The sequence below is a fragment of the Protopterus annectens genome, chromosome 6.part0, assembly GCF_019279795.1.
Source record: "Protopterus annectens isolate FY-2018-M chromosome 6.part0, PAN1.0, whole genome shotgun sequence".
NCBI classification, from domain to species: Eukaryota; Metazoa; Chordata; order Ceratodontiformes; family Protopteridae; genus Protopterus; species Protopterus annectens.
The window spans coordinates 740,096,626-740,123,475 of record NC_056737.1 but is presented as its reverse complement, the minus strand read 5'-3'; the positions used below and the strand labels follow the sequence as shown (position 1 = coordinate 740,123,475).

Here is a 26,850-nt window from a genome sequence, read left to right as displayed (position 1 = left end):
TGCCGGGCTGGCAACTCGACACTGTAAAAAAATAAATAAATTAAAACTTCACTGCCAATCATGAGTGGACAAATGATCCGCTGTGGCGACCCCTAACCGGGAAAAGCCAAAAGAAGAAGAAAGAAGAAGCTACCCATTTCCTTTGTCCCTGATATTCTGCTGAATATCCATCCTGAAATCCTTTCGTTATCAAGTTCACATGTTCACTTCTTTCCAAATGCATCTCCTGTAGCACTGATATTTGCACTCTGCATTTCTAATTCAATACTCTTACTATTTTGTCTATACTTGTGAGGCCATTCACGTTCCAAAATAATATGCATAGTGTAGCCATTATGGTGAGCAGTTAGTTTTCCTACCTATTATATATGACAGCTTTTTTAAATGTCTATTTGCGGCTTTTGTGTTACATGCACCCACTAATGTTTGGCAGGCTGATCTTTTATACAGTTGTTTCTTGTCATCTGCATGTAAGCCTATGCCACATTTTACAAAACTTTTTGTTCTATTGAAAACTCCCAAAAAAAAAAAAAAAAGCACAAACCCCAGAACACTCCCAGTACATATTGACACAAGCACACAAATCTATGTACATTTTCAAATAATGAACTTTAACCCTCCTGATAGGATCAGTTCTCCCAAATTGATAGCTGTACCCACATGTATTACTTAACCTAAAATTAAGGTTACCCATGCTAAGGTGCATGTTACTGCCTATGCTGCTATTTACCCTGTTTTTGTCTTATATTTATTTCCCTACCAGGTATGAAAAACAGCTTGTTTGCTTTAAGAAAATATTAACATTTAGTCTTAAGAAAAAGCACACTGGTTATCTGTAAATAAAGCTAAATTATGCACTATTCTAGTAAATCCATTGAAATATTTAAGTACCAGGAAAGCTGTTGTATCTTATTCACTTCCATTAACAAGTAATAACAAATATTGCAGCTGTAGCGTTGTCGCCTCACAGGAAGAGGTTCTCCAGTTCAATTCTCGGCTGGGGTGCCTTCTGTGTGGAGTCTGCATGTTCTCCCTGCATTCATGTGGGTTTCCTCTGGGTGCTCCAGTTTCCTTCCATGTTACAGAGACACATATGGAGTGTTTCTCCCAAGGCCTCTGCTGAAAATTGGCTTTGTTCCAAGTCAGATTTTCTTGGTAAACAGATGTTAAATAAAATAAATGAATTTCAATTTTTATTTTTTACTAAGCTACTTGCCCCTGCACCTTTTATTTTTATGATTCACTTGGCAATCAATAGCCATAACTCTCAATATTTATTGGCCACACTTGTAGTTAGCTTATACCTATGGAAACATAAGAACAGTGGTTACAGCTGCCCTCAGATGAAGACTTCTCAACTCAGACTGAGCATTTATTTGCTAAAGGAGAACAGTTTTCATTACATTCACAGTGGTCTCTTATTTTTAAAGACCCCCATACACACAAAAAATGTTATTATATTAAGCCAGGCACATTAATCCAGATATTCACCTATGCTAATCCAGATATTCACCTATGCAAAAGTAAGAGAAAACATCTCAACTGTACATATATTATAATCAGTGCACTTTTACAATCCATCCCTTACTCCAACACCCCACAATTACAGTATTTTAACTAAAACATGCTTTTGTCCAGCCTTTCTTCTCTTTTTACATTGTAATAATAATACCCTAGTTTCTTAAACTAGAAAAAAGTATTTACTTTAATATCTTTATCATACACAGCAATCACTGAAAATGCTTTACTATATAACATGCAATTTATATCATTAAATTATTTATGTAAATATAGTTGAGAACAAAAAAAATGTTTTGCTCATGGTTAGTTTTTTCTTCCTTTCTGTCCTTCCTAACATTAATGACATGAAGTGGGGTATATGCTCCACTAATTTAACAAAGTCAACAAAGGTCCATTCTTTCTCATCCACTTTTGTTGGAAAGCCATACTTCCCAAATGTGATTGATGCTGTATAATAACTAATTTCAGTGTTGCTGTTCTTTCTGTTCATCTCCAGTACCAGCCCCAGGCTCTGGTTCAAGATCAAGATACTCCTGATTCTTCTAGTCAACTCCTGTGCTTTTGTCTGTCTCTCAAGGATTTTCCTTTGGAACATTGGAAAATGTTTCAATGGCAAAGTATCTGTATCAGCTTTATCATCAGAAGAATAAGAAGCACAGTCTCCTTCTGTTTATGTATTTTTGTTGGACATATTTTTGCATTTCCTCCTGTTATGTATCAGAGATCCTCCAGGAAAAAATATTCTGAACACAGCTGGATACAGCAGCTTGAATCTTATACCTACCTCTCAACATTCCCTGATTGATGCGGTAAATTTGGTTCACGTCTTCCTGCTGTACAGTGAATAATCATTTTCCACAAATACTGTACTATCTCCACTTTTTAATATTTTGCCCTTCTGCCACAGTTTTGTTAAGATCAACTTTCTGCTGGTATGATTGCATCTTTAATAATATGGGTCTTGGCTGCTTTCTCATGGTCAGATTTGGAGCATACACACAGTGTGCCCTTTCAGTTAATAAATCCTGCTGTGGAATACCAGTACCACTGCTTATTTATGCTTTAATAAAATCTATGCAATCTGTTCCTTCCAGTTTCTCTGGTACACACAGAAAATTTCAGGTTTTCTCTGTGCTCTGTCCTCTTGCTCTACCATTTTTTGAAAGTGCTCTTCTTGAGCAGTCTCATACTCAACCAGCCTTTTCTTCATTTTGACCTCTGATTATTGCAGTTTTATCAGTTCATCTGAATAGCTGTTTAAAGCTTCTTCCATTTTCCAGCCTTTTATTTGAGTTGATATACTATACTTCTTCAGTGTTTCATTATTTTAATCAGCTCTGAGCTCATTTAATTTAGTTTATCTTCTAAATTGCAAGAAGCTACCTCTTGTACCAAAGCTGGAGTTTGAACTGTGTTTTGCTGAACAGCCATTGTTTCTCTTCACCTTTTTGAGTTAATTTTCTTTCAGGCTGTCTGTTTCTTCTTTGCTGGCATCTGGGCAGTTTACATACTAGCCAGTAACTGAATTTTACTAAAACACTCGCAGTTTATTTTTTTCATACTAGGAGAGCTGAGGTTAAGCTGTTACTCAGTGCGCAGCCATCTTGAAAGTCATGTCTGTATGGTGCTTTGATCAGATTACGACATTGAAGAATGTAAGCCTTGTCCAGACTGTAAATACCCTGGTAACAGGTACAGTAGGAACATTCATAACAGAATAGTGAGCAGATTGTCCAGATGCTTTTTCTTGTGTCCCATGTTGGGTTATCATGTAGATTTACCTGTATAGATATTCTAGGCAAAACTGGCCTTCATATTCTCTAGATTGCATGAGGACATGTCCCCTCCAAGGAGTGTGATTGTATTTTGGTGATGTGTTTCTTTGCCCCGTCAGCCTCAGAGCTATGGTTTCTGGAATTTTGAGGAGTTAGTAGAGTTGCTCTTATGAAATTGGTGTAAGAGTGTGAGGGGTGGCAAGACAAAAGATGGTCCACAGAATGACTCTGTTTATGGTACTTTCAAAGAATAAGGTCCTAGAGTAGGGACACAGAAACCCAATCCTAGAGCTAAGCTTGAGAGTGGTTCTCACTGATGAGTGCCCAATTGCAAGGTGACTCTTAGTCTAGTTAAACTAAGCTCAAAAAATTGTGTCGAGCCATTTTTTATGGCTTCTAGGCTTGATGACTGTGACTATCTGTCTTGTGTATTTAGCCAGGCTTTTCATGAGGTTTCTTCAGTGGACCTGGTTGGTCCATTGGTCAATTGCTTTCACCCTATGAACTTTCCCATTCAACTTATCGACATTTGCTGTCAACACATATCTTGGTTGCTGGAGTCGCAGCAGTTTCCAGTGGGTTGTCCTTTTGTTTTTACTTAGTCCAAGGCCACAGTTACCATGGACACTTCCTTCCCAGGGTATTGGTGCATTTTGAGGAGAAGACAGCCCTTGGTATCTGGTCCCTGTCTTCATATCAGTGTTTTAGAGATGAGAGAAATTGTCTTAAAATTGCAGTACTTTCTCCTCAAGGGGGTGATGGCCATTTAGATTGACAACATGGCAGTGATTTAGTACATAAACTGGGGAGGGGGGATCCTAATCATACCCCCAGTGTTAAGAGGCCATGAGGACTTGGCAGTGGATGATGTCCTCACAACACTTCCTGATAAAATTGCACATTACAGAAAATCCAACATTCTGGCAGACAACTTGAGCAAGGAGCATCCTCATGTGTAAAGAGCATTCCCTTAACCCTGCAGTAGTGGCTCAAGTGTTCAGCCATTGGAGACAGCTCTGCTCCAATCTCTCTGCATCCCCCTCCAGCACCAAATGCAGCAGTTGTTTGCACTGATTCCTCCTAGGGGACAGTTAATGAGGGGCGCTCTGCTCCATGATTGGCTCCTTGGTCTCCTAAATGAATATCTTCTTACTCCCCTGATAATAAAATTCCTTTAAAAGCAGCCCATTGCAGAGTGACCATAATCCTCTTAGGCCCACCTGGCCAAAACAAGTATGTGGCCTCATCTTTTGCACTCTCCTTGGGTTCTGGATCCTATTGTAGACTTGATAGCCCATCCTTCAGGCTAGCCTCATCCAAATTTCGAATCCCTCAGGTTGGCCATGTGGTTCCTCCAACGCAACTGACGGACAGAGATTCCAAGCTTTCTAAGAAAGTTGTTTATATTCTTCTTTCCTTCCTTCCAAAAACCTTTGACCAGAAAGATTTATGCTAGCAATTGGAAGCGGTTTTCTGTTTGGGCTACTGCTAAGGGTCTGCACCCCCTTTTCTACCTCCTTAGACAAAAGTCTAGATTTTCTGGTTGGTCTTTTCCTTTCTAGTCTTAGTTATTCTACTAGGTTCAATTAGTGACCTTCTTAAATTTTCATGTGGGTATGGATAATACACCTATTGCATCTATCAAGTTATCCAAAGCATTCTTGAAGGCTACCTTTCTGCTTAAACACCTTGCAGTTTGTGTATATTTCTGCAAGCATTGATGTAGACCTCCTTTCGAACCAGCTGCTACCATAGATTTCAAGTTACTGTCTTAGAAAACTCTGATTTTGGTTGTAACCTCCACCCAGATTTGTTTCAGAACTCCCTGTCTTATATTGCATCCCTCCTTACCTTATTTTCCATAAGGACAAAGTTATTCTGCAGACTAATGATCCTTTCTTATCAAAAGTGGCCTCTGAGTCAAGCCTGAATCAGTCAATTCATTTGCCTGTTTTCTTGCCAAACTTCAGTAACAAATGGAAGTACATGATCCATTGTTTGGATGTCCATCCCTTTCTAACACTAGATTGGGTAAGCCTGTTTCTAAGGTAGTCTTGAACATATGGCTTTCCGATTGTATTGTCTTGTGGATTGTATATTCACAGCTGTCTGGACACTCTGCAACAACATTCTTCTTGAAATAGACAAAGGCCTAATTACGGGAGCTGTTTTATTGACCTTACCCGAGCCTTTAGTCGTACTGATCACTCAGTTTTCCTAGACATCTCACTGAAATAGGCATTACTGCCTTAGTTTAAAAGCTACCTTTCTAACCACCACTTCTGAGTAAATTTCAACCCATCAACATCATCATCTGACCCTCTGCAAAAGGTTTTCCCCAAGGATCTATTCTGGCACCTCTTTTCTTTTCTGGCCACACCTCAACTTTCCTGAGGAGTCCCTCAATGAGGATATGATTGGATGTGCTTGATAAACCTCAAGGATATCTGCCATCATATCAAGATAGAGAGGCACTCTAGGAGGTTTCTGCACATCTGCTTCTTGCAGTGCAATGGTCTTATTTGATAAATGCGATGGATTTTCTGTTAGGATGGCAAAGGTGTGTCACAATCAGATTTGGTGGTGATTACGGTTGCCCTTAGTGAACAGTGGGAAGACCATTCATTTTTTCCCCATCCTGTGGCCATGGTCACTATGGATGCCTCCCTTCTTGGGTGAGGCTGGGCATTTTGAAGGGAGGACAGTTCAAGGGTCCTGGTTTTCTGTGGAGGCCAACATTCACATCAGTGTCCTGGAGATGAAGGCTGTCCTCTTTGCATTGCTGGCCTTTCAGGATGTCCTCCCCAAAAGTGTGATTTCAATCCAGATGGACAATATGTCTGTTGTCTGGTATCTGTGCAAGCAGGGGAGAAGGTTTTCTTATCTTCTGTCTAGAGGCCATGATGGTTTGGCAATGGGTGATCTCATCTAACCAGTTTCTGATTGCAGTGCAAATCCTGGGGAGGTCCAACATTGGGGCCGACAGTTTGAGCAGGAATATTCTTCATCATGACAAGTGGTCTCTGAATCTTAGAATTGTATCTCAGATATTTTGGAGCTGGGGCAGTCCATGTTGTGACCTCTTTAATTCCCACTCCAAAACGAAGGCAGCCCATTGCAAAGAGATAGTGATCCTCATGTAGCCCGTTTGACCTTCTCAGGTATGGTTCCCCTTTTTGTGACCTCTTCTGCTATACCCTCCTTTAGTTCTGTATCCCATTCTGGATTTAATTTGCCATCCGTGGGTCTGAATCCTCCCAATCTACTGTTCCTCATGTTAGCCACATGGTTTCTCCAGTTCCTTTGATGGCCTGGAATCCCAAGCTGTCTGATAATACTCTGGATATTTTATTCTCATCCCAAAAGCAATCTACTAGGAAAGTGTATTTGAGTAAATGGAAGCAGTTTTGCAATGTGGGCAGAATCTCGTGAGTTTGACACTTTTTCCACTCCCGTAGAGTCTGTTCTATATTTTCTTGCTGAATTGTTTAATTTGGGAGGGATAATGTTCCATTGGCTGCTCTAAAAATTTCCAAGGCTTTTCTCAAAGGTGCATTTCTTTTGTATCCTCCCATTCGGGATCCCACCCCACCTTTGGATTTGCCTTTAGTGTTGCAAGTCCTTGCAGACCCTCCTTTCAAGCCCTTTGTATTTCAGACCTAAAGTTTTTATCTTGGAAACCTAAGTTTCTGGTGGGTATTACCTTGGCCAGGAGAGTTTCCAAGCTACACGCTCTAGATTCTAGTCTTCCTTATCTGATGTTTCACAAAGAAAGGGTTTTACTCTTTCTTCCCAAGTGGCTGTCAGACTGTATTTCCTTTGCTTATACCTTGCAAAGCAAGACTTTGCATTATAAACCTAAGGGTCACTCTACCAAGCTATGGCTACTTCTACTGCTTTCTTTTACAGAACTTTCTTGGATGATGCTTGGGCAGCACCTACTTGGGTGGGCCATCACACCTTTGTTTCTCATTGCAAGCTGGACATTCAATCTAGGTCCAGGCTTCCTCTGGCTTTACCATGTTGCTAAATATCTTTCTGTATATCCTCTTGTTGATTTTTACATGTCTGGGAACTCTGCATCACAGGTGGAAGACAGATGGAAAAGACAACATCAGATATAAATGTTATGTACTTACCTAATAATAGATGCATGTTGTCTGTTTCTGTCTGGTTCAACCTTCATCCCCTCCTGCCCCTACCTTTTTGGACAGTTTCAGTGCCTAAGATGACAGAGTGGGGAGACTAAATTGCTGTCATTTTCTTGGAGTCCTTTCTCCTTTTCCTTTTTTGTGAAAAAGGTAATTTTAGTGCTAGATTAATGAGGGACAAGCTCAGTCTGAGGTATCCATTGGAGATTGGTGGATTGTGGGTAGAGGAGGAGAAGCCCAGCAAGATGAAGTCTAGAGGATCTGGCCAGCATCAGATCCAAGCTGGATTCGGAAACCCACAGGTTGAACAAGCCTGAGACGGGCAACGTTGATGTATCATTATGGTAATTACATACCTTTCATTTTTGCTCTTATTATGGCAGTAATGCAAGAATCTGCTAGTGGATATTAGCAAATAAAGAAGCTTCTAAGTAAAAGAGAGACCCTCTTTGTGAAAGCCCATCCCAGAGAGCTGTGAAGGGGTTATTTTTGACAGAAAGGACACTTTGACTATCATAAGCTGGGATGACATGTCCTTTGAGATGGCAGTGACAGAAGCAGATGGGTCTGCGTCCATTTCTGTAAAGGAGGTCAGTGCGGCAATTAATTTTTTCATAGGTGACAGTGATGAGTGGGTCTGGAAGATAGATAAGACCCAAAATTTCCACAAGCCTTTCTTTGCTTTTGAATCCTGCAGATCAGTCCATTCCACATGTCACCGGCCTGTAAATATTACTTATAAGAACATTTTCTCCTAAGCCAAGTTGCAAACCTGCTACAATAAGATCTCCAAATTTGTCACCAATTCCAGAAACACATCTCATCACTGTCTCTTTCTCTGCACTCTCTGTAATGGCTTGAACTTCCTAACTACCTCAGACTTTTTAAATTTACTACTGCCCACAAGCTTATATTCCAACCTTCTAGCTGTCCCTCTCTGTCCACTGCCTTAACCCTATACATTCCCAACCACCCACTTAGATCAGAAAACCATAGTCTTCTAAAAATATATAAACCTCTTTGACCACCCAGGCCACCTACTATTATTCTGCTCCTTAGCTAAACTCTGGAATTCTCTTCCTGCCTCTTTTTGAAATATCCAGAGCCACTCAAACTTCAAATCTATTCTCCAGTCTCATCTATTTTCAAAGTGGGAATGTTCCTGTTCCCTTACTACGTAACTCCTTAATACCATCTCCCAAGCACTACAGCTTATACTAGCTCCTACAATGTCCTTCTCCTTTCTGCATCTACTTCCTCTGTCTGACACTTGTTAACGCCCCACTGAACCCACTCCCTTCATCACTATAAACCATCCTTTACCTCACCTTGTCTCTCTCTCTCCAGATTTCTAACTCTGGAGGATTCCAAAAAAAAAAAAAAAAAAAAAAAAAAAAAAAATCAATGTTTATACTTTGTAAATACTACTCAGACTATATGAATCACATATATACTTTGTAAATAATACTTAGACCATATGAATCACATTTTTCTTTTAACTAATGCTTTTCATCATTTGCATGCTACCATTGTTCTTGAACTTTGGAACTTTGTATAATCGTCTATATCTGTATTTATAACTATTGTATAATTGTCAGTATCTGTGGAGCTTTTCTCCCTGGGCCTCCACTGAAAACAGGCTGTTCCAGGCCCAGTGGACTACCCCAGTCATCAAACTGAAATAAATAAATATAAAATAAATAAATAAGTGCATTATATTCAGGGATAGACCCAATTAGGCCAAATAGAATGCATCCTTCAACATGTTCCTCTGTATGCATCTAAACCAGTTTGAAAGACCTCAGTGTTTCCTCACCAAAACAATCTCTGGTATTAGTACCCTTTGGTACTCTGATGGACAATAAAAGCCATGTCCTACTACTCACCGTTGTGCAGACTCATGAGGCGTAATCTCTGCTTATCATTCAGTGTTATGAACTCCTTCACCTAAACAGAACCAAGCAAGCACTCATTCTAGAGACCTAAACCTATATTACCACATCAACACCAGTAGATGGGTGTGACAGATACCTAACACAGAGCATTTCCCTAGCAACCTTTAAAACCAGCCTGGATGACTCGATTGGTGACCACAAATTTTAACTGGAGATATGTGGAGAAGGTCTGCTTAATTGGGGACATTGTTAGACTTTCACCAGTATTGGGTGATGTGGATGAGCTTCTTGTTGATTTCTTTTGGCTGTAAACTTAGTAAGAACCTAGGAACCTATACAAACAGATGAGCCACAAGACCTCATTCTCTGGAGATGGGTGTTCCCTGCTGTGAATTAAGGTGATTCAGGGTAAACTGGTATCCGAATGAAGCAGCTATTTGTTAAATGAAAAAAAAAAAAACATTGTTGTAAGTAGTGCTGGAATGGACAGCTCACTGAATTGGCAGAGAGAGAGAGCGAGATGCAAAAGACAAGGGGATAGAAATTGTACTACATATGAAAAGGTATATGCAAATAAAAAAAAGAAACCATTATGGGCTACACTGAACATAAGGCCATGAATAGGAATACCAAGGGGGAAAAAGTGTGAATTATTTTAAATTTCTTTCCTTTTAATAATAACAGGGGAGCATATTGTCATATGCTTTTTGACATTGATAGATGCAGTGAGAATGAAAATGGCTGCATACTTTATACAGAACAAAAAGCTTGGTATGGCTTGGAGGTTTTTATTTGATAAACACAGTCATGAAAGTGGACTGGACTCATCTGGAGTATTAGGGACCAGCTTTAATAAGACTCTTTGCTCTTAAGAGCAGTTCGCAGATCATAGGAACCTGATATTATCATGTTATTGGAAAAGCACAGTGATAGTGGAGTATCCCAGTAATTACTTATAGTGTCATAAATTGGAAGATGTCAGTGGCTGGGAGACTTAGTTTGTTGTATTTATTAACATTTCAGCCTGATGAATGGGATATTGTGCACTAATGCTGATGACATTGGGTGTTGGAGATATGAAGACATCTTATTTTTAAGGCTGTTAAAAAAGAAATAGGCCTGGTACGTTCCTTGTTATTTACAGACTTTGTAGTTGATGGAATTAATAACATTTGTGGTTTATCTTAAGTTTACTATTTAGAAAAAAATCCAAAGTAAATAATTCCTCTTTTTCCTATTTTACTGATACTTTTGACAGCCCTGTGATTGTCACTTGAGCATTCAAATCCAAGAATTCATGTCAGTTACATTAAGCCTTCTTTAGTTTAATGCTTTGTAGCTGCTAGGGTTATTTTTGTATGGATGGCATGATGGCATGATATTTGGACACTGCTATCTTGCAGCATTATGGCATTTGCCTTAGTCCCAGGGATGGTTCTCAACTGTAAATGATAATAGATATTCAGCTGAAACAATGTTCCTGTAAAGATTCTGGGAGTGAACTAGACTGTGGCAAAAAGTTAGTTCCTCTAACACATGATGCCAGACTTTTGTTGGAAGTTCTTTTTTTTGGGGGGGGGAGGGAATATTTTTAAGAGTTCTGGTTCCTAGAAGATTGTTAGAAGAATTAACATTTTAGCAGAAGTTGCCTGTAAATATATGTAAACATAATAATCACAATACATTTTGTTTTACCAGGCTAAGTCACAAATGGGCCCTGGGATGATGAAAACACTTGCGTAAGTAATATTGCCATTTATCTTCATGGTGCAGTTCTGTGTTGTTTTGTTGTTGTCTGCCTCACTTTTATCACCGTGTGAGTGTTCTGAACCTTATATAAACTTAGAGGGAGTTAGTGAGCATACTTATTCAGTTCACTGTACTTCATGTTGGAAATGTATAATGTCGCATTTAATAGCGCTCATTTAGGAAGAATAGAAGGTATAAGAAGGTTGTTTCCGCACACCAGCTGCTTATATTCTTGTTGTAGAACTAACATTATAGTACAGTATACCAGGAATGCGGCACTCCAGATATGCTTTTTGATGAAGTATTAAGTTGCTGTCTCATTTGCCTGAAATAGTAGCAGCTCAGAACCTTTGGCATTTATTTATTTATTTTTTTTACTGAACTCTATAATAGTTTCTACACCACTGAACCCCATGCTAAAAGACTGAATGTCATTTGACTGCAACAAAATGCAAATGACTTGAACCTTTCTTCAAGGAGAATGTAAGCTCTGTAACCCTACTGTTATATCCTTAGTCTGATATAACACAGTATTGCCTTCCTGTCCCCTCTGGCAACACACACAGAACATTAACTCTAGCAACCTTCTGTCCAAATCCCAGCATGGTTTCAGACCTCACCATAGTACTGACACTGCTCTCCTCAACTCCATCAATATCATAAACCAACATAGGAATGACAACAATCTGATATCTTCACTATTCTTGCACTTACAAGAAGTATTTGACACAATATCCTGTCAACATCTTCGTACTGAACTTTCTTCTCTTGGCCTAACCTAGTCTGTCTCATGGTTCCATAGCTATCTGACTGACAGGCAGCAAGCAGTCAAATGAACACAAAATCTCTTCTCCGTCCTACCAGTCACTGTTGGTATCTCACAAGGATCAATAGTCAATATTTTTATAAACAAAGTACATACTGCAGTAATCCAAAAACAGCCCAGGGATAAAATGCCACGATGAACGATCAGAAAATCCGAAAACAAAACTTTTGAGGCAACACCACGGTTAAAAAGGCTTTAATTTCACAAAATGGAGACAACAAATAATGTAAAAAGCATGTAAGCGGTTTCACGTTCCTCTTGAACACTTCATCAGACATGTTGGAAATGGCAATAAGTCTTCATTTAAATACAGCAAACCAATGCATTATAATCAACCATCCTAGTTTATACATCATTCAATCAACATTCCTTAATTAATATAAAAACACCATTTCATTGAGCAACCATCGTTTAAATAATGAAAACATCTCATAAATCACATACTAACTTGACCTAGCAATTACGATAAATGTATGAATAAATAAAAATATATTTAAATTTATAAAACATTAATCTAAAACCACACTCGTTAATAGCAGCATTTAAAAGAACGGTAATTTAAAACTACATTAGATGGCAGTATTTACTAAATCATATATACTGGGAAGGTATAGTCAAGACATAGAAATTATATACTTATTATAGCATAAATCCTTTTAATAACAAATCTATAAAAATGTATAAATCGCATATTAACGTGACCTAATGATTAAAATAAATATATGAATGAATAATAGTGTATTTATTTATATCTAAACCACACATAAATACATACACTATAATTCATTCATGTATTTGGTTTGCTGTATTTAAATGAAGACTTATTGCCATTTCCAACATGTCTGATGAAGCGTTCAAGAGGAACGTGAAAGCGTTTACATGCTTTTTACAGTGTTTGTTGTCTCCGTTTTGTGAAATTAAAGCCTTTTTAACCGTGGTGTTGCCTCGAAAGTTTTGTTTTTGGATTTTCTGATCGTTCATCATGGCACTGTATCCCTGGGCTGTTTATGGATTATTGCCTTTACGTTTCATTTAGACAGCCCTAGGAACATGGCAGAAAGGAATATTATTGAACTTGACTATAATCACAGTCGTTTGTGACAGTAATGTGACTGTTAATGGAATCAGCATGTCTGATGAAGCATTCAAGAGGAATGTGAAAGTGCTTATATGCTTTTTACATTGTTTGTTGTCTCTGTTTTGTGAAATTAAAGGCTTTTTAAACGTGGTGTTGCCTCGAAAGTTTTGTTTTTGGATTTTCTGATCATTCATCGTGGCACTTTATCCCTGGGCTGTTTTTGGATTATTGCAATATGTACTTTGTTTATAAAAATATCGAATATTGATCCTTGTGAGATACTAACAGTGACTGGTTGACTGGAAAGTTTTGTTTTTGAAAGTATATACTGCCTTCCACCTTGCTAGCATAATTTAATAAGTTGACGACTCAACCCTTACAAGTGCAGCCCCATCCCTACCAATACATTAGGACATCACCCAAAATTCTTTCACCATTATAAAAACTTGGCTAAAAAATGCAAATCCACTTTTTAAATCCTAAAACAAACAAAAGTTATGTTGTTTCCTCCTAAACTATACCAAAATGAAACACTTTTCTTTTTAAATAACTCATCCAACAACATAAAAATCGAAACTGTAACCCAAGCAAAACTTCTGGGCATCCCAACTGACAATAACCTCAAGTACGACAAACACATATTGCAAGCTGTTGAAAAAACACACTGAAAACTCTTGTTTCCTTTATAAAACCAAACTACCTGACAGATGATGCAAGACAAACACTAGCATCTGCCTACCTTCTTTCATCCGTACTATATACCTCATCTTTTCTTAAAAACCTAAATGCTACTCTTGAAGATAAACCCTCCATCTCTTACAATAAAGTTTGATGCCAGCCTTATGTGTAGAACTCATCATTGCAGAGACCTGAAACAACTTGACTGGCTTTGAGCTACCAAGTATTTAACATACTTCCAACTTACTACAGCATGCAATGTTACACATGCACCGAAAACATGTGCAGCACTAAAAGATACCCTGCAGCACTATCCCCTTGGTGCAGCCCTTCACTCAATCAGTAGACTCTCAGTAATCACAGCAAAAGTCTAATAAGTGAGCTGTGACTCACTATACTTCCATTACATATGTAAACTCTTGGACACCATTCCAACATACATAAAACACACCGCGAAACTTAACTGATTTAAAGCCCTCGCTACAACAACACCTAAGCCACATGTGGTCATGGACTTTACTTACCTCTGTAACTGCATTTTCCTTTGTGAGCTCATTTCCCCCTATCCATTTATAACCTCTTTCCTTTTACACACAATAAAACTTTATATCACTCCTTTTGAATTACCTCCATATCTTGATCACCACTTTTCATTTTAGTTTCTTTCTGACCTTCTCACTTTAACAGTTTTCTCCAACTACTTTCAAGCATTCTGTTATAACCAGGTTCTATGTCAGTACATGTCCTAATATTTTTAAACCCACTGTCCTGACTCATCATATACAATGCCTCTTTACCTATCCTGGCTTTAACTATTTTCTATCTACTGAGTAATGTTTCATACTGGTTACCTCAATTTTTATTCCTAGCATCTATACTATATAACCCTATCTTAAAAGTCATATCTAATGTCTGCTTTTCATGTGTATTACAAATAAACGTTTTGCATACTAACTATTTTATACTTGGAATTTAACATCATGTATAATGTCAGCACAAAAGTATTACCTGTTTTATCCGTGTATAGTGTCAGTACAGAACAATTACCTGTTTGTGTTTAGCTGTCTTACAAACTATGTAATGTATTTTTATAAAAAAACAATGTGCTTTGTCAAGATAATCGTAAATATATCTGCTGGAGCTTTTCTCCCTGGCCCTCTGCTTGATCAGCAAAGAAGAAAAAATAAGTAATGATCAGAAACCAATTTACCCTTCCCCTGAAAGGTTATGCAATCATGGAGTGAGCCTTTTTTTAAGAAGGGAACTTTTAGAATGAGTACATGTTAATAAAAGGGGTTTGTGGGCACACACTTCAGCTTGAGCTGTGCAAGAGGGCCTTTCTTCTCCAAAAACATATACAAATATGTACTGTTTTATAAATTTGCATTGTGAAAATTGTTTTGTTTTAGTCAAACGGCATGTATCTTTTGACACTCAATCTAATGTTATTGAAGCAATCTTAACGCATACTTGTAAAATTAAAAAACACATCTTTCCATGCACTGCCTCTTCTTAATTATTTTTCATTGTATGAAAATAGTTTTACATAATTTTTTCTGATTTGAAATGTAGCATTCCATGTTTCCTTTCTAACACAGTTAAACTCTACTCAGAACGCTATTGATAAACCATATGCATAGAATGTAGCAATTATAGGTTCATAGGTTCAAAGTAGAATACTGATCCTTGAGGATCTTTAGAAGCCTAGCCCTGTATTCTCATGGAGTTTTTAGCCCTTGTAATTTATGTATGAATAACCCAGAGACAGGCCAAAGGAGGCATTGTACTGAGTGATCAGTCTAATTAGTGCTGAATTTAGTAGAGTGATCACAACCTTGAACTTGGATGCAATACCCTTACTAATAAGCTGTGCAAAGAAAAAGGACTTTCTTTCTTATAATAGTGGATACCTGGTGATTGAAGGACAGATTGTTGTCGACATAGGTTCTGAGATCCCTAACTACCAAATCAAGTTTCAGGGGTGTGTTTTCAGTGTGATAGCTGGAGGGGATGTCATACTTGCCAAAGGAGACTGTTATAAATTTTTTGGCATTTACTTTTGGTTTTGGTTGGGAAAGGTCCTCTTGGAAGATCTTTCCTCTGGAGATTTTATGATGGCACCATGTTTAAAGTGATCTGCAATCTTGGTCGGCCACAAACTCAAGGTGGTTGTGAAAGAGGAGTGGTTGAAGGAGTGAAAACTGTAGTACACCACTAGTGACCAATTTTTTGGGAGACAGTAGAGACACCTACCTTAATTCCCTGTGTCCTTTTTGTGAACCAGTTTTGTTATCCATCATGTTATGTAGGAATTAATGCTTAGCTGGGAGAGTTCATCAACAATACCAAAGTGTGAGATGGTGTCATATGCCTTTGTTGTAAGGTCTAAATATTCAGCGTGTATTGATTTGACCTCATGCGTTGCTTTAGTAACCTTCTTAATGAAACTGACCAAGTTAAACAGACAGGACTGACTCTTAACTAAACCAAACTGGCTATGGGTAAGAGTTTGTAGGTTACCTATGTCCTTATTTCTTAATTCCATAATGATCATTTCCACAACCTTACAGGTCGTATAAGAATGTCATTTGGTCTTGATAAATGTGCAAAAGCAACCTTTAAAGCAGGAAAACTGCAGCACCAAGAAAACATCAGTTTGGGACAGAAATGTGATATAAAATAACATGAGCAAGAGGGAGTGTATAAATACTTGGGAGATGATGACGGATTAACAATAAAACACAAACAAATGTGAATAAAACTTAGTAAGGAATACTTTAGAAGACTTAAATTAATCCTGAAAACAGCATTGACATCTAGGAACAAAATATAAGCTATAAATCAATTTGCTCTTCCTGTCATAATTTACAGTTTTGGAGTGATTGACTGGCCCCAAAATGTGTTGGATAGAGTAGACAGGAAAACAAGAAGGATGCTTCATGCTCACTAAATGATTTTTAAAAATCAGTGTATACCAAGATTATATATTCCCTACTCCGAAGGAGGGGTGGGTCTCCTTGAAAATGATTACATGTATAGATCTGCAGGCATGGGACTGCACACATATCTGCTGACCTCACAAGACCCAAACATAGTGAAAGTTTTGAAGCACGAGGAGAATAAATCTAAGATGACTTCTCTGCTTAAGCTAGCAGAATCATATTGGTGTCAAGCAGGAATGGAAATCAAATGAGAAGTAGATAAAAATCAGGCAGCAACTTAATGTGCCAAAAAACAAAAGAAAGAATATAAGGTGAAGGACCAAATGAGAAGGCAAGAAATGTGGAAAATGCTTAAATATAGTTGCAAGTATAGAAACCTTTTGGAAGAACCTCATGTTGATCAGGATCAAATGCAGGAATGGTTAAAGAGAGGCAAATTCAAACCAAGAAATGAAAGGCTAATATTGGCAGCCCAAGATAGTGGGCTATGTACACATTGCTTTACAAAGTCAATTGAACATGTGGGAGAAATGGACAAATGTAGGTTTTGTAAAACAGAATTGGGAACAGTTGTGCACCTTGTTGCTGCTTGTGACATACTAATGGCTGAAGAACTGTGTACCTTAAGGCATAATAATGTGGCAAGACTGTTGCTTTGGGGATTGTGCAAATATTATGGTATTACAGTGGCTGAAAAACACTGGAAATATGAGCCACAAAGCATCACAGAAAATGAAGTCCACATCACATGGGATCACCCATTACCAACAGTTCAAAAGATAGATGGTAGAAAACTGGTTATAGTGGTCCATGAAATGAAGAAACAGTAGCATTGATCATTTAAATCACCACACCCAGTGACTACAGTGTCTTGTGTACAGAAAGACACAAAGTCATAAAATATCAGGATTTGCAGGCAGAAACAAGAGCAATGTGGAAGAAAGATACCCAGAAAGTTCCAATAGTAGTAGGAGCAACGGGGTCTTATCTAAATACGATTGTAGATTCTTTTTTCTATGTTACCAATGCATGTAATCCTGTATGAATTGCAGAAGGAGCCATTACTGGTGACATTGCGGGTGCTGCAAGTAGCACTTCTGGCTGACATCAAAGATTGAGACAGTACTCATTTCATGAACTTTAATCATACTTTGACTTAGGAATGGGGTCCAGTCCCATCATGGTATTAGAAACCCAAAAGACTTGAAGAAATGTAAAAAAATTAGGTTAGTCAGACTTGTGGATCTATTATTTACTAGCTCCATTGATGCCCCACCTTTGTGCAGGGAGGTGACTATTGCGGTCCTTCATTCATCCACTACAAAGCCTGTTTCAAGGCTGATATTGAATAGCCTCTGTATGGGGGTTGACAAGTCCTGTTTAAGGCTGGTCAGTAGGACCCCATAGAAGCAGTGTACTTGGCTTTGGAAAGTGCTTTGAAGACGTGTTAGATTTAGAAAATATGTTTGAAGATTGTACATAATTCACAAACATGACAAAATGCAGAAAGCCAGCACACCATCAACAGAAAATGGATGACGGTAGTATGCAGACAAGGCTACTGTGGTATGTGTGTGAAATAATATGATTTATAAAGGTCAAGAAATGTGCACTATGACACACGAGAAGTTCACAGCTGTTGAGGCATACAACTGTGTACATTAGTATAATGAATCCATAACAAAATAGATAACCTTCCATTCATATTAGTCATGCACTAGCAGTAGACACTGGCACAATAGCAGAAGCACGCATGTACTCAATCACTTGATGTCACTGTACCAGGAAATGTTTTAGGTAAGATATACTGCATATTTTTCTAACTAGGCAGGAGCAGCTGAACAGGTTCCATATTGATGCCTAGATATTTGATGAGTTATGAAGCTTGTGCCAGCCTGTGGATGTGGCAGGTGATAGAGGTAGGCTAGTGCCCTTGCAAGACAATGGTTAATCTTAAAAATGCTCACTAGGTACACAACAGATATAGCCTAAGAATTGGCTACTTGCATCATGCCGAAGTTTCTGGATTTCTTTCTGTCCCAGGCCAGTATATAAGCATCTCTGACACACAGGATGAGTATTATTTTCACAGTGCAAAGTTTCTATACTGTCTGCTGCCATCAAGCATCTCTGTTGAAGCCATTAGATGACACTCATGTACTGATGCATATTCCAGCTACACACAATGTGGCTTCATATCTCAACAGGCATGGCCACTATAGATCATAGAAGCCATGTACTCATTATGTCTGCTTGCAGTTGTTGGGGCAAAAGGTGAAGGTGTTGTTGCACTTGACAGGGATGCTGCTGATGTATCAGATACCTGGGAGGATGATGTTGCATCCCTTCTTTGGCAGATGCAAACATACTGTGATTCTGATGTATATTATCACAGTGGAACTGCATCAAAGCATGCAACCTTTGTGAAGCCCAGAACACAGCTTTTTAATACCATTGACATAGCATCTCCATTGCTGCAGAGTGGCAGTATGATATCAATAAGTTCATCATACATTAACTGTAACTGCATATGGGATTCATGGAAATGTGAGATGTAATGGGATCCTATCTCGCCTACATTCATAACTGATGGGCTCGGAGCCGATCCATCGGCTCCGACTCGGCCAACTAGTACACTAGAACGAAGTCTCTTATTGGCTGGGCTACCCCTTATCCCAGGATGCACCACACCTGCTTCCCCAGATCTTGTTTGCCGCTTTACAAGCTGGACGTGGTCCCGACTTGGCTGGAGCTAAGTGGTTTCTTTTACCTTTACTGGTCTTTGACCTTGGGGTTTTTTTCTGAAAATTGATAAAAACAGCTGTTTTAACAGCTACTCTTTGTAAAATTGTGTTTGTTTATGATAACTTTTTTGCGTGTGTGAAGTGATTTACTGGTACTCTATTTTGCTGTCGGGCAAGGCCCGTTTAAGTTAGAGGGCCTTTGCCCTACTTTTGAGAGTTTGGTTATTATTTTTTCTTCGGGCAAAGCCCGTTTAAATTAGAGGGCCTTTGCCCATTGTTTTTGTGGTTGTTTTGCGTGTTTACTGTGTTCTCTTGTGAGGTAAATCTCCCTCTCAAGAGCTTGTGCCTTTGTTTCTCGCGCTCTACAGTTGGCGCTAACCTTTTCATATTTGACTGCTTTTTATTCTGTTCAACATGTCCAAAGAGCAGAAGTCAGGATTTAAAAAATGCACTTGGTGCAATTACAAAATGTCTATTACAGACAGTCATTCGATATGCGTGTATTGTCTAGGGCCTAAACATTTACAGGAGACATGTAGTGTATGTCATGCTTTCTCCTCTAGGGTTGTTCAAGAGCGCAAAAATAAACTGATCTTGAATGGTCTTATTAAGCCTTCTTTCGAGGAAGCTTTAGATTCACCTGTTACCTCTAAAAAGAAAAGATCGTCGGCTCCGACAAGTCCGTCGGAACCGACTGCTAAAAAGCAAAAGTCGACCTCTTCTTCCTCGGCTCCACTGACTTCGGGGCCGAGGGTCGAAGGGTCTGCCTCGATGTCTCCTTCCTCGGCTCCATTAGTGTCGGAGCCGCGGATTGGAGTATCGAGAGGCGAATCACCTCCTTCGGTTCCAATGGTTTCGGAGCCGGTGGAGGTGTGCAGCTCAGACTCTTCCCCCTCAGCTCCGAAGAAAGCTCCTTCGGCGCCGATGGTGGTCCATGCTGTGGTGGAACCGGCGCCGATAGTGTTGGAGCCTTTTCGGAGCCGGTCCCCTACACTCTCGGAGCCGAGAGGAAAGTCTTCTCGTCTGTCTACCTCCTCTAAATCCTCGAAACTTTCTGATTCGGATCTGGATAGGGTGATTCAGAGGCTCTTCCAGTCTCCAGTTTTTGCTCAAATGGTCTCGGCTCCAGCCCAGTTGGCTTCGGAGCCGATCCCCCCTTCGAAACATTCGATTCCTCCTCCAACTTCCTCAGAGCCGTTGGAGTCGGTGATGGTGGAGCAATGCGGAGCCGTACGGTCGGAACCGAGACCCCTTCGAGGTCTGTCGGCACCCACTATAGTTCCTACCCTGTCCTCGGGTTCAGGGTTTGGTACTGGAACTTCCTCAGCCGAACCCGAGGGGAACACTTTGGGACTGGGTGCCTCGGTGCCTAGTCTTCCCCTCGGTGCATCGGCTGCTGGAATTCCCAGTGCCATCGTGGTTTCTAGACCAGTGATCTCCATGGAGTCTGGAGGTCCGGCCTTTGAGGCCATGAGGAGTGCGCTAGCCATGCCCTTGCCGGCTCAGCAGGCTACTACCTCACTGTCCCTAGATCTGGAGACTGGTGCTTCTGCGGTGTTGCAGTCCCCCGGCAGCGGGGCCCCAGGGCCTGAGGATACCCCCATCGGGGGTTCCCTTCTTCCGGGGGGTCCGTCCGAAACTGCTTCGGACGAGCCCCTACGGAAGAAATTGTGCAAGAGGAAGCACGTGGACTCCCAAGATGAGTCTGTTACATCGGATACTGACCTCGATAACACGAAAGGGTCCCCCAAATCATCTTCGGATGATATCTCTTTCTCAGATATCCTGGAGATTCTGAGGCAGAGAGGAGATTGGCAGGCCAAAACCCCTTCAGCTGAGGAGTCAGTCTTCCTCAAGGCCTCCGGGGCCCAGCCCTCCGCCTCCTGGGTGTCTCCGCCCTTCGATGAACTCCTTGATTTGGTTTCTCGAAGGGCTTGGGAACACCCTGATTCTGTGGAACCGGTGCCTGCGAGACCTAATAAATTTCTTTCAGCCCCCCCCCCAGAAGGAATTTCTGACCAAAGGTGTTCCCATAGATGCTATGGTGGTGGCTTCTGCCACACAGCAGGACGTGGCAGAGGCTTCAACGTCTATCCACCCTCCTAATAAGGATTCCAGGAGCATGGATAGGTACGGGAAGCGTACCCTGTCTTCAGCGGCCTTTACCTTACGGTCGCTGAACTATTTATGTAATTTTACCAGGCTCCAAAGGGACCTCCTTAAAGAGCTAAGTGACTCCCTCACTGGTAATCTACCTGAGGCGCTAGCCCCTACTGTTGGCGCCCAGATGACTACCTTGTTCTCCATCATAAACTCGTCCATGAGGCTCATTTCATATGCGGCCGAAGGGGCGAGTATAGCAGCGGGAACAGGCGTTGCCCTCAGGAGACACGCCTGGTTACGCTTGTGTTCATTTGCGGAGGCCTTCAAGTCTTCCTTCACGGCCCCTTTGATGGGTCATCTTTGTTTGGACCCAAGGTGAAGGACACACTAACTCGGTGCGAGCAGGAGGGCAAGACCTTGACTGCCGTTGGGGCCCGCTTTTCCGCTCCTTCTAGGCCTTACCACAAGGTCCAGAGAGGAGGGAAAATGTGGTTCAGAAAATCTCAGAGGTCTTTCCCTACTCCACCCAGTGATTCCCCCTCCAGAGGCAGGGGGGGGGGATTCAGGAAGACGCCGCCCCAGAGGCGGCAGAGGCCCCCGTAATTCTGGAGACAGCGATTCCTTTCGTGGTTCTTCCTACAATCAGCATCCCTGAGTTGTTGCCCGACTGTGCAGCTCCGGAGCCAGTCGGGGGTCGTTTTGCAGAGCACCCACAAGCTTGGGAATCTATAACAAGCGATCAGTGGGTGCTTCGGATTATAACCGGAGGCTATCTCATCCCCTTCAACAAGCCCCCCCTTTCCTTAAGGGAAATCCCGGACGTGCCACCCAGTCAGCGGGATCATGCAGCAATAGAGGTTTCAAAGCTGCTAGAAAAAGGAGCCATCCAGCCTGTCCCCACCGACCAGATCGGATCAGGAACTTACTCAAGATTATTTTTGGTGCCAAAAAAGACAGGGGACTTCAGGCCCATTTTGGACCTCAGTTCATTGAATCATTTTGTGGAAAAGTCCAAATTCCGAATGGTCACCCTTCAATCCATTCTTCCACTGCTGGAGAAGGATGCATGGATGTGCTCTATAGATCTCCAGGACGCTTACTATCACATTCTGATAGCTCAAGAGTCCAGGAGACACTTACGCTTCCGCCTCGGAGTCAGTCATTTCCAATTCCGAGCACTGCCCTTTGGTCTCACCACAGCCCCCAGGGTGTTCACCAAGTGTCTGGCAGTGGTGACTGCTCACCTGAGGAGTCTAGGATTCCAAGTGTTTCCATATCTGGACGACTGGCTCCTTACTGCCACCTCCGAGCATCTACTATTTCAGGCGCTCAACGCCACGTTCACCTTGGGCCGCTTCTTGGGAATTACGTTCAATTGGCAAAAATCTGTACTACAGCCATCTCAGCGTATTACTTTTATAGGCGCAAACTTAGATACAAAAAGGATGCGCGCCTTCTTACCGGCAGCAAGAATTCAGGTTCTGCAAAACCAAGTCAAATCCTGTCTCCCCCTATCAAGAGCTCCGGCCCATCTGATCCTACAACTGTTGGGCTCGATGGCGTCAACTATACTCTTAGTCCCCTTAGCCAGACTTCACATGCGAATTTTGCAATGGCTCCTATCGGTTCAGTGGTCCTATCAGGAACTCCCCTTGAACCATTTAGTCATGATCACGGAGAGTTGCCATTGGGATCTGCGTTGGTGGCTCCTCCAGTCCAATCTCGACCAGGGGCGACCCTTTATTCCTCAACCCCCTGTTGCCACTGTGACCACGGACGCCTCCCAGGTAGGGTGGGGGGGTCATTACCTGGACAGGTCGGTCCAAGGCACATGGCAAATCCAGGAAACGCATTTACATATCAATGTCCTGGAGATGGGAGCGGTACTCTTGGTACTTCAAGCTCTCCATCACGCTCTCCCGCAAGGTCCGATTGCTATCCTATCCGACAACATGTCTGTGGTTTGGTATATAAACAAGCAAGGTGGAACCAGGTCTTACCCACTGTGCAGAGAAGCCATGAGACTTTGGCACTGGGCGGTAGCTACCAACCGCTTTCTAATGGCAACGCACATACCGGGGAAATCCAGTGTGATTGCGGACAGATTAAGCAGGACCATTCTGTTACCCCACGAGTGGTCCCTCAACCAGAGAGTGGCTGCGGAAATCTTCGCCAAATGGGGCCTCCCTTGCTGCGACCTGTTTGCCAGCCCCCACAATACGAAGTGCAGAGAGTTCTTCACGCTGATCCCCTCCCAGGGACAGATTCCCAGGGACGCTCTGACCCACATTTGGCCCCCCGGTCTTCTTTATGCCTTCCCTCCGGTTCCCCTTCTGCCGAGGGTGATACAGAAGGCCATTCACCTGGAGAGCGAGATGATTTTGATTGCCCCGCACTGGCCTCGTCAAGTTTGGTTTCCTTTCCTACAGAGGCACGCGGTAGAAGGTCCATGGTTTTTGGACCCAGTGCCGGACCTGTTGACTCATCAGTCAGGACGGTTTCACCCGTCTCTCAGGTCATTGAAGTTGGCGGCATGGTTACTCCACTTCCATCCTTAGTCCGAGACAATTCCCTTTCTCCGGAGGTGATCCACATATTGTCTTCTTCTCATAAACCTTCCACTGTCAAACTTTATTCCAGCAAGTGGAAAAGGTTCGCCTTCTGGGCTCAGCAACGAGGTATAGACCCCCTTACTGCCCCAGTATCGGAGGTTCTGAATTTCTTGGCCTCTCTTTTTCAGTTGGGCTCTTCAGTTTCCACAATTAAGGTTCAGCTAGCGGCTATCTCTAATTTTCATGCTTCTTTTGAACCTTCATTGATGTCTCACAAACTTTGTAAGTCTTTCCTTAAAGGAGCATGGATCCTTAGGCCTCCAATATCCCACCCTGTCCCCCCTTGGGACCTAAATATGGTTCTTGCTGCCTTAACTGCCCGCCCTTTCGAACCAGCTGCTACCTGCAATTTGAAATTTCTGTCCTGGAAAACGGCCTTTTTAGTGGCCATAACTTCGGCCAGGCGGGTTTCAGAACTTCAAGCTCTTTGTTCTGATCCTCCCTATTTGATTTTTCACAAACATAGAGTGTCCTTCCTTTTTACCAAAGGTAGCTTCTTCTTTCTGTATTCAACAGACTATAGAACTCCCTGTATTTTTTCCAGAGTTCTCTAATAACGCAGAATATACCTTTCATCAATTGGACGTCCATAGACAACTGCATTTTTATTTGAATAGAACCGCTCAGACGCGGAAATCAAATCAACTGTTTGTTTCCTTTGCAATAAACAAATTGGGTCAACCAGTAGCTAAAACCTCCATAGCTAAATGGATTAAAGATTGTATCTCTTTTATTTATTCACAGGCTAACAAAGAGCTTCCCTTTCCAGTCAAGGCTCATTCTACCAGGGCAATAGCTACTTCTGTAGCTTTTCACTCCAAATTATCAATAGATGATATTTGTGCTGCAGCTACCTGGACTTCTCCGCACACTTTCATTTCTCATTACAAATTGGATGTGGTTTCTCGAGGCAGGGCTTCCTTTAGTTCCACAGTTCTCAGGAGTGTTTTCCAATGAGCCACTCGGGATTTAGGTGCTAGGGACGCTGTCCCATCAGTTATGAATGTAGGCGAGATAGGATCCCATTACATCTTTTAGTTATGTACTTACCATAACTTCGGATGTATGGGATCCATCTCGCCTACATTCATACGTACCCACCCTCCTTCCCCCTTCCATTGGGATTTAGAGGAGATGCAGTTCCATTTGGAGATCTTCTCTTGAAGAACTTTAGTTGGTTATAGTGACTACTATTTTTTCTGTGTTTGCATGTATGTATGAAAGCGAACAAACAAGATCTGGGGAAGCAGGTGTGGTGCATCCTGGGATAAGGGGTAGCCCAACCAATAAGAGACTTCGTTCTAGTGTACTAGTTGGCCGAGTCGGAGCCGATGGATCGGCTCCGAGCCCATCAGTTATGAATGTAGGCGAGATGGATCCCATACATCCGAAGTTATGGTAAGTACATAACTAAAAGTTGTTGCTGTGCGTGACATAGCATGTAGATTGAAGTGCGAGAACATGGAATGCCATTCCAGAGCTTTACCAGCAGCGAAAGTCTTAGTGACAGGTTGGGTGCAACACTTTGACACTGGCTGTGCAGTGGAGGCACCACAGCAGGTTCAGCCATAGGCTGCCATGGCAGCCATAGGCTGCCATGGTGCACTTGTGTCATCTGTTTTTCAGTGTGGCTAAAGTAGCACTGTTACCATGTGGTCATTTTTGTTCTGGATAAGTGCCTTCACCCACCAAAAATGTTATTAAAAAGACTGCGATTCCATCTCCCCAGCCCTTTTGGCTGGCAAATGGATAACCTGAAAGGCAGGCTGTGTGGAACACCCATAGGATCTACCCCAGCAGGTCTGTGTGCCCACCAGAGAGATGTCAGCAGCACTAGCACTGGTAATTAGGCTGATGCTGTTGCTTTAAGGACTGTGTCCTGCTCTGAGATATTATCTGCCTAGGACAGTCGTTGGTGTCAGTCACACTCCTTTTGGTGTTTGACTTTACCAGGTTATGGAAACAACAAAGAGAGGTGGAGGCATTGTCACCTTTAAAAAAAAAATTATGTTTCAACAACCCCCCCCCCATCAAAAATAAATACATACAGGGGCACATACAAAGTTATGTATAACTTGCTTGGCAGATGCAGCTTATAGTATAGGCTCACCATTGGGGATGGTGCTAAATGTGTTCACAAAAGACAGGTAGCAATCCAGAAGATGTCACTATGTATTCACATACACTTTCTATATGTTCTCCTGTAAAGCACACTATGAAAAACACTTAAGTTACCAATACTTATGTCATACTCATACAAACTCCTTACAGCTATCTTAGGCCTGGTGTGTAACAGGCCATGTATAACATATTACTGTTGTATGTCATAGATGATTGGCATTATAGCTACAGTTTACATAATACTGAGACCTGTATTCCCTATAATCAGGCTGGCAATTATCTATACAAGTCATATCACTACAAAAGAAACCTGCGTGTGCTTGAGGATGTGTCTGTGTGTGTGCACGTGTGTATGGGTGTGTGTGCACGTGTGTGTGTGCGTGTGTGTGTGTGTGTGTGTGTGTGTGTGTGTGTGTGTGTGTGTGTGTGTGTGTGTGTGTGTGTGTGTGTGTGTATATATACTAAACCACAAACACAAAATAATGATCTGTGTCCATTCTGCTGGATGCCACCATCCAACCACCCAGGGTACCAGCTAACACCGCTGGTATCAGTGTGAGAAGTTGTTTCTCATTCTCTTTCAGCTGGGTGACTTAGGGTGGATTCCCTCCTTGGAGGAAGAATGGCCATACGGTATTTGGCCGATCCATTTTTT

General features: G+C 41.4%; 1 protein-coding gene across 2 annotated transcripts in view; it reads left to right on the top strand.

Annotated features, from left to right (window-relative positions):
* The window catches only part of TMEM260 (transmembrane protein 260), a 1,312,140-nt gene that overhangs the window by 651,414 nt on the left and 633,876 nt on the right, over positions 1-26,850 (top strand). For both annotated transcript variants that reach the window (XM_044074429.1, XM_044074428.1), the window contains one exon: positions 11,041-11,081. In XM_044074429.1, the coding sequence (XP_043930364.1) occupies positions 11,041-11,081 (41 nt within the window). The remainder of the gene's footprint in view (positions 1-11,040; positions 11,082-26,850) is intronic.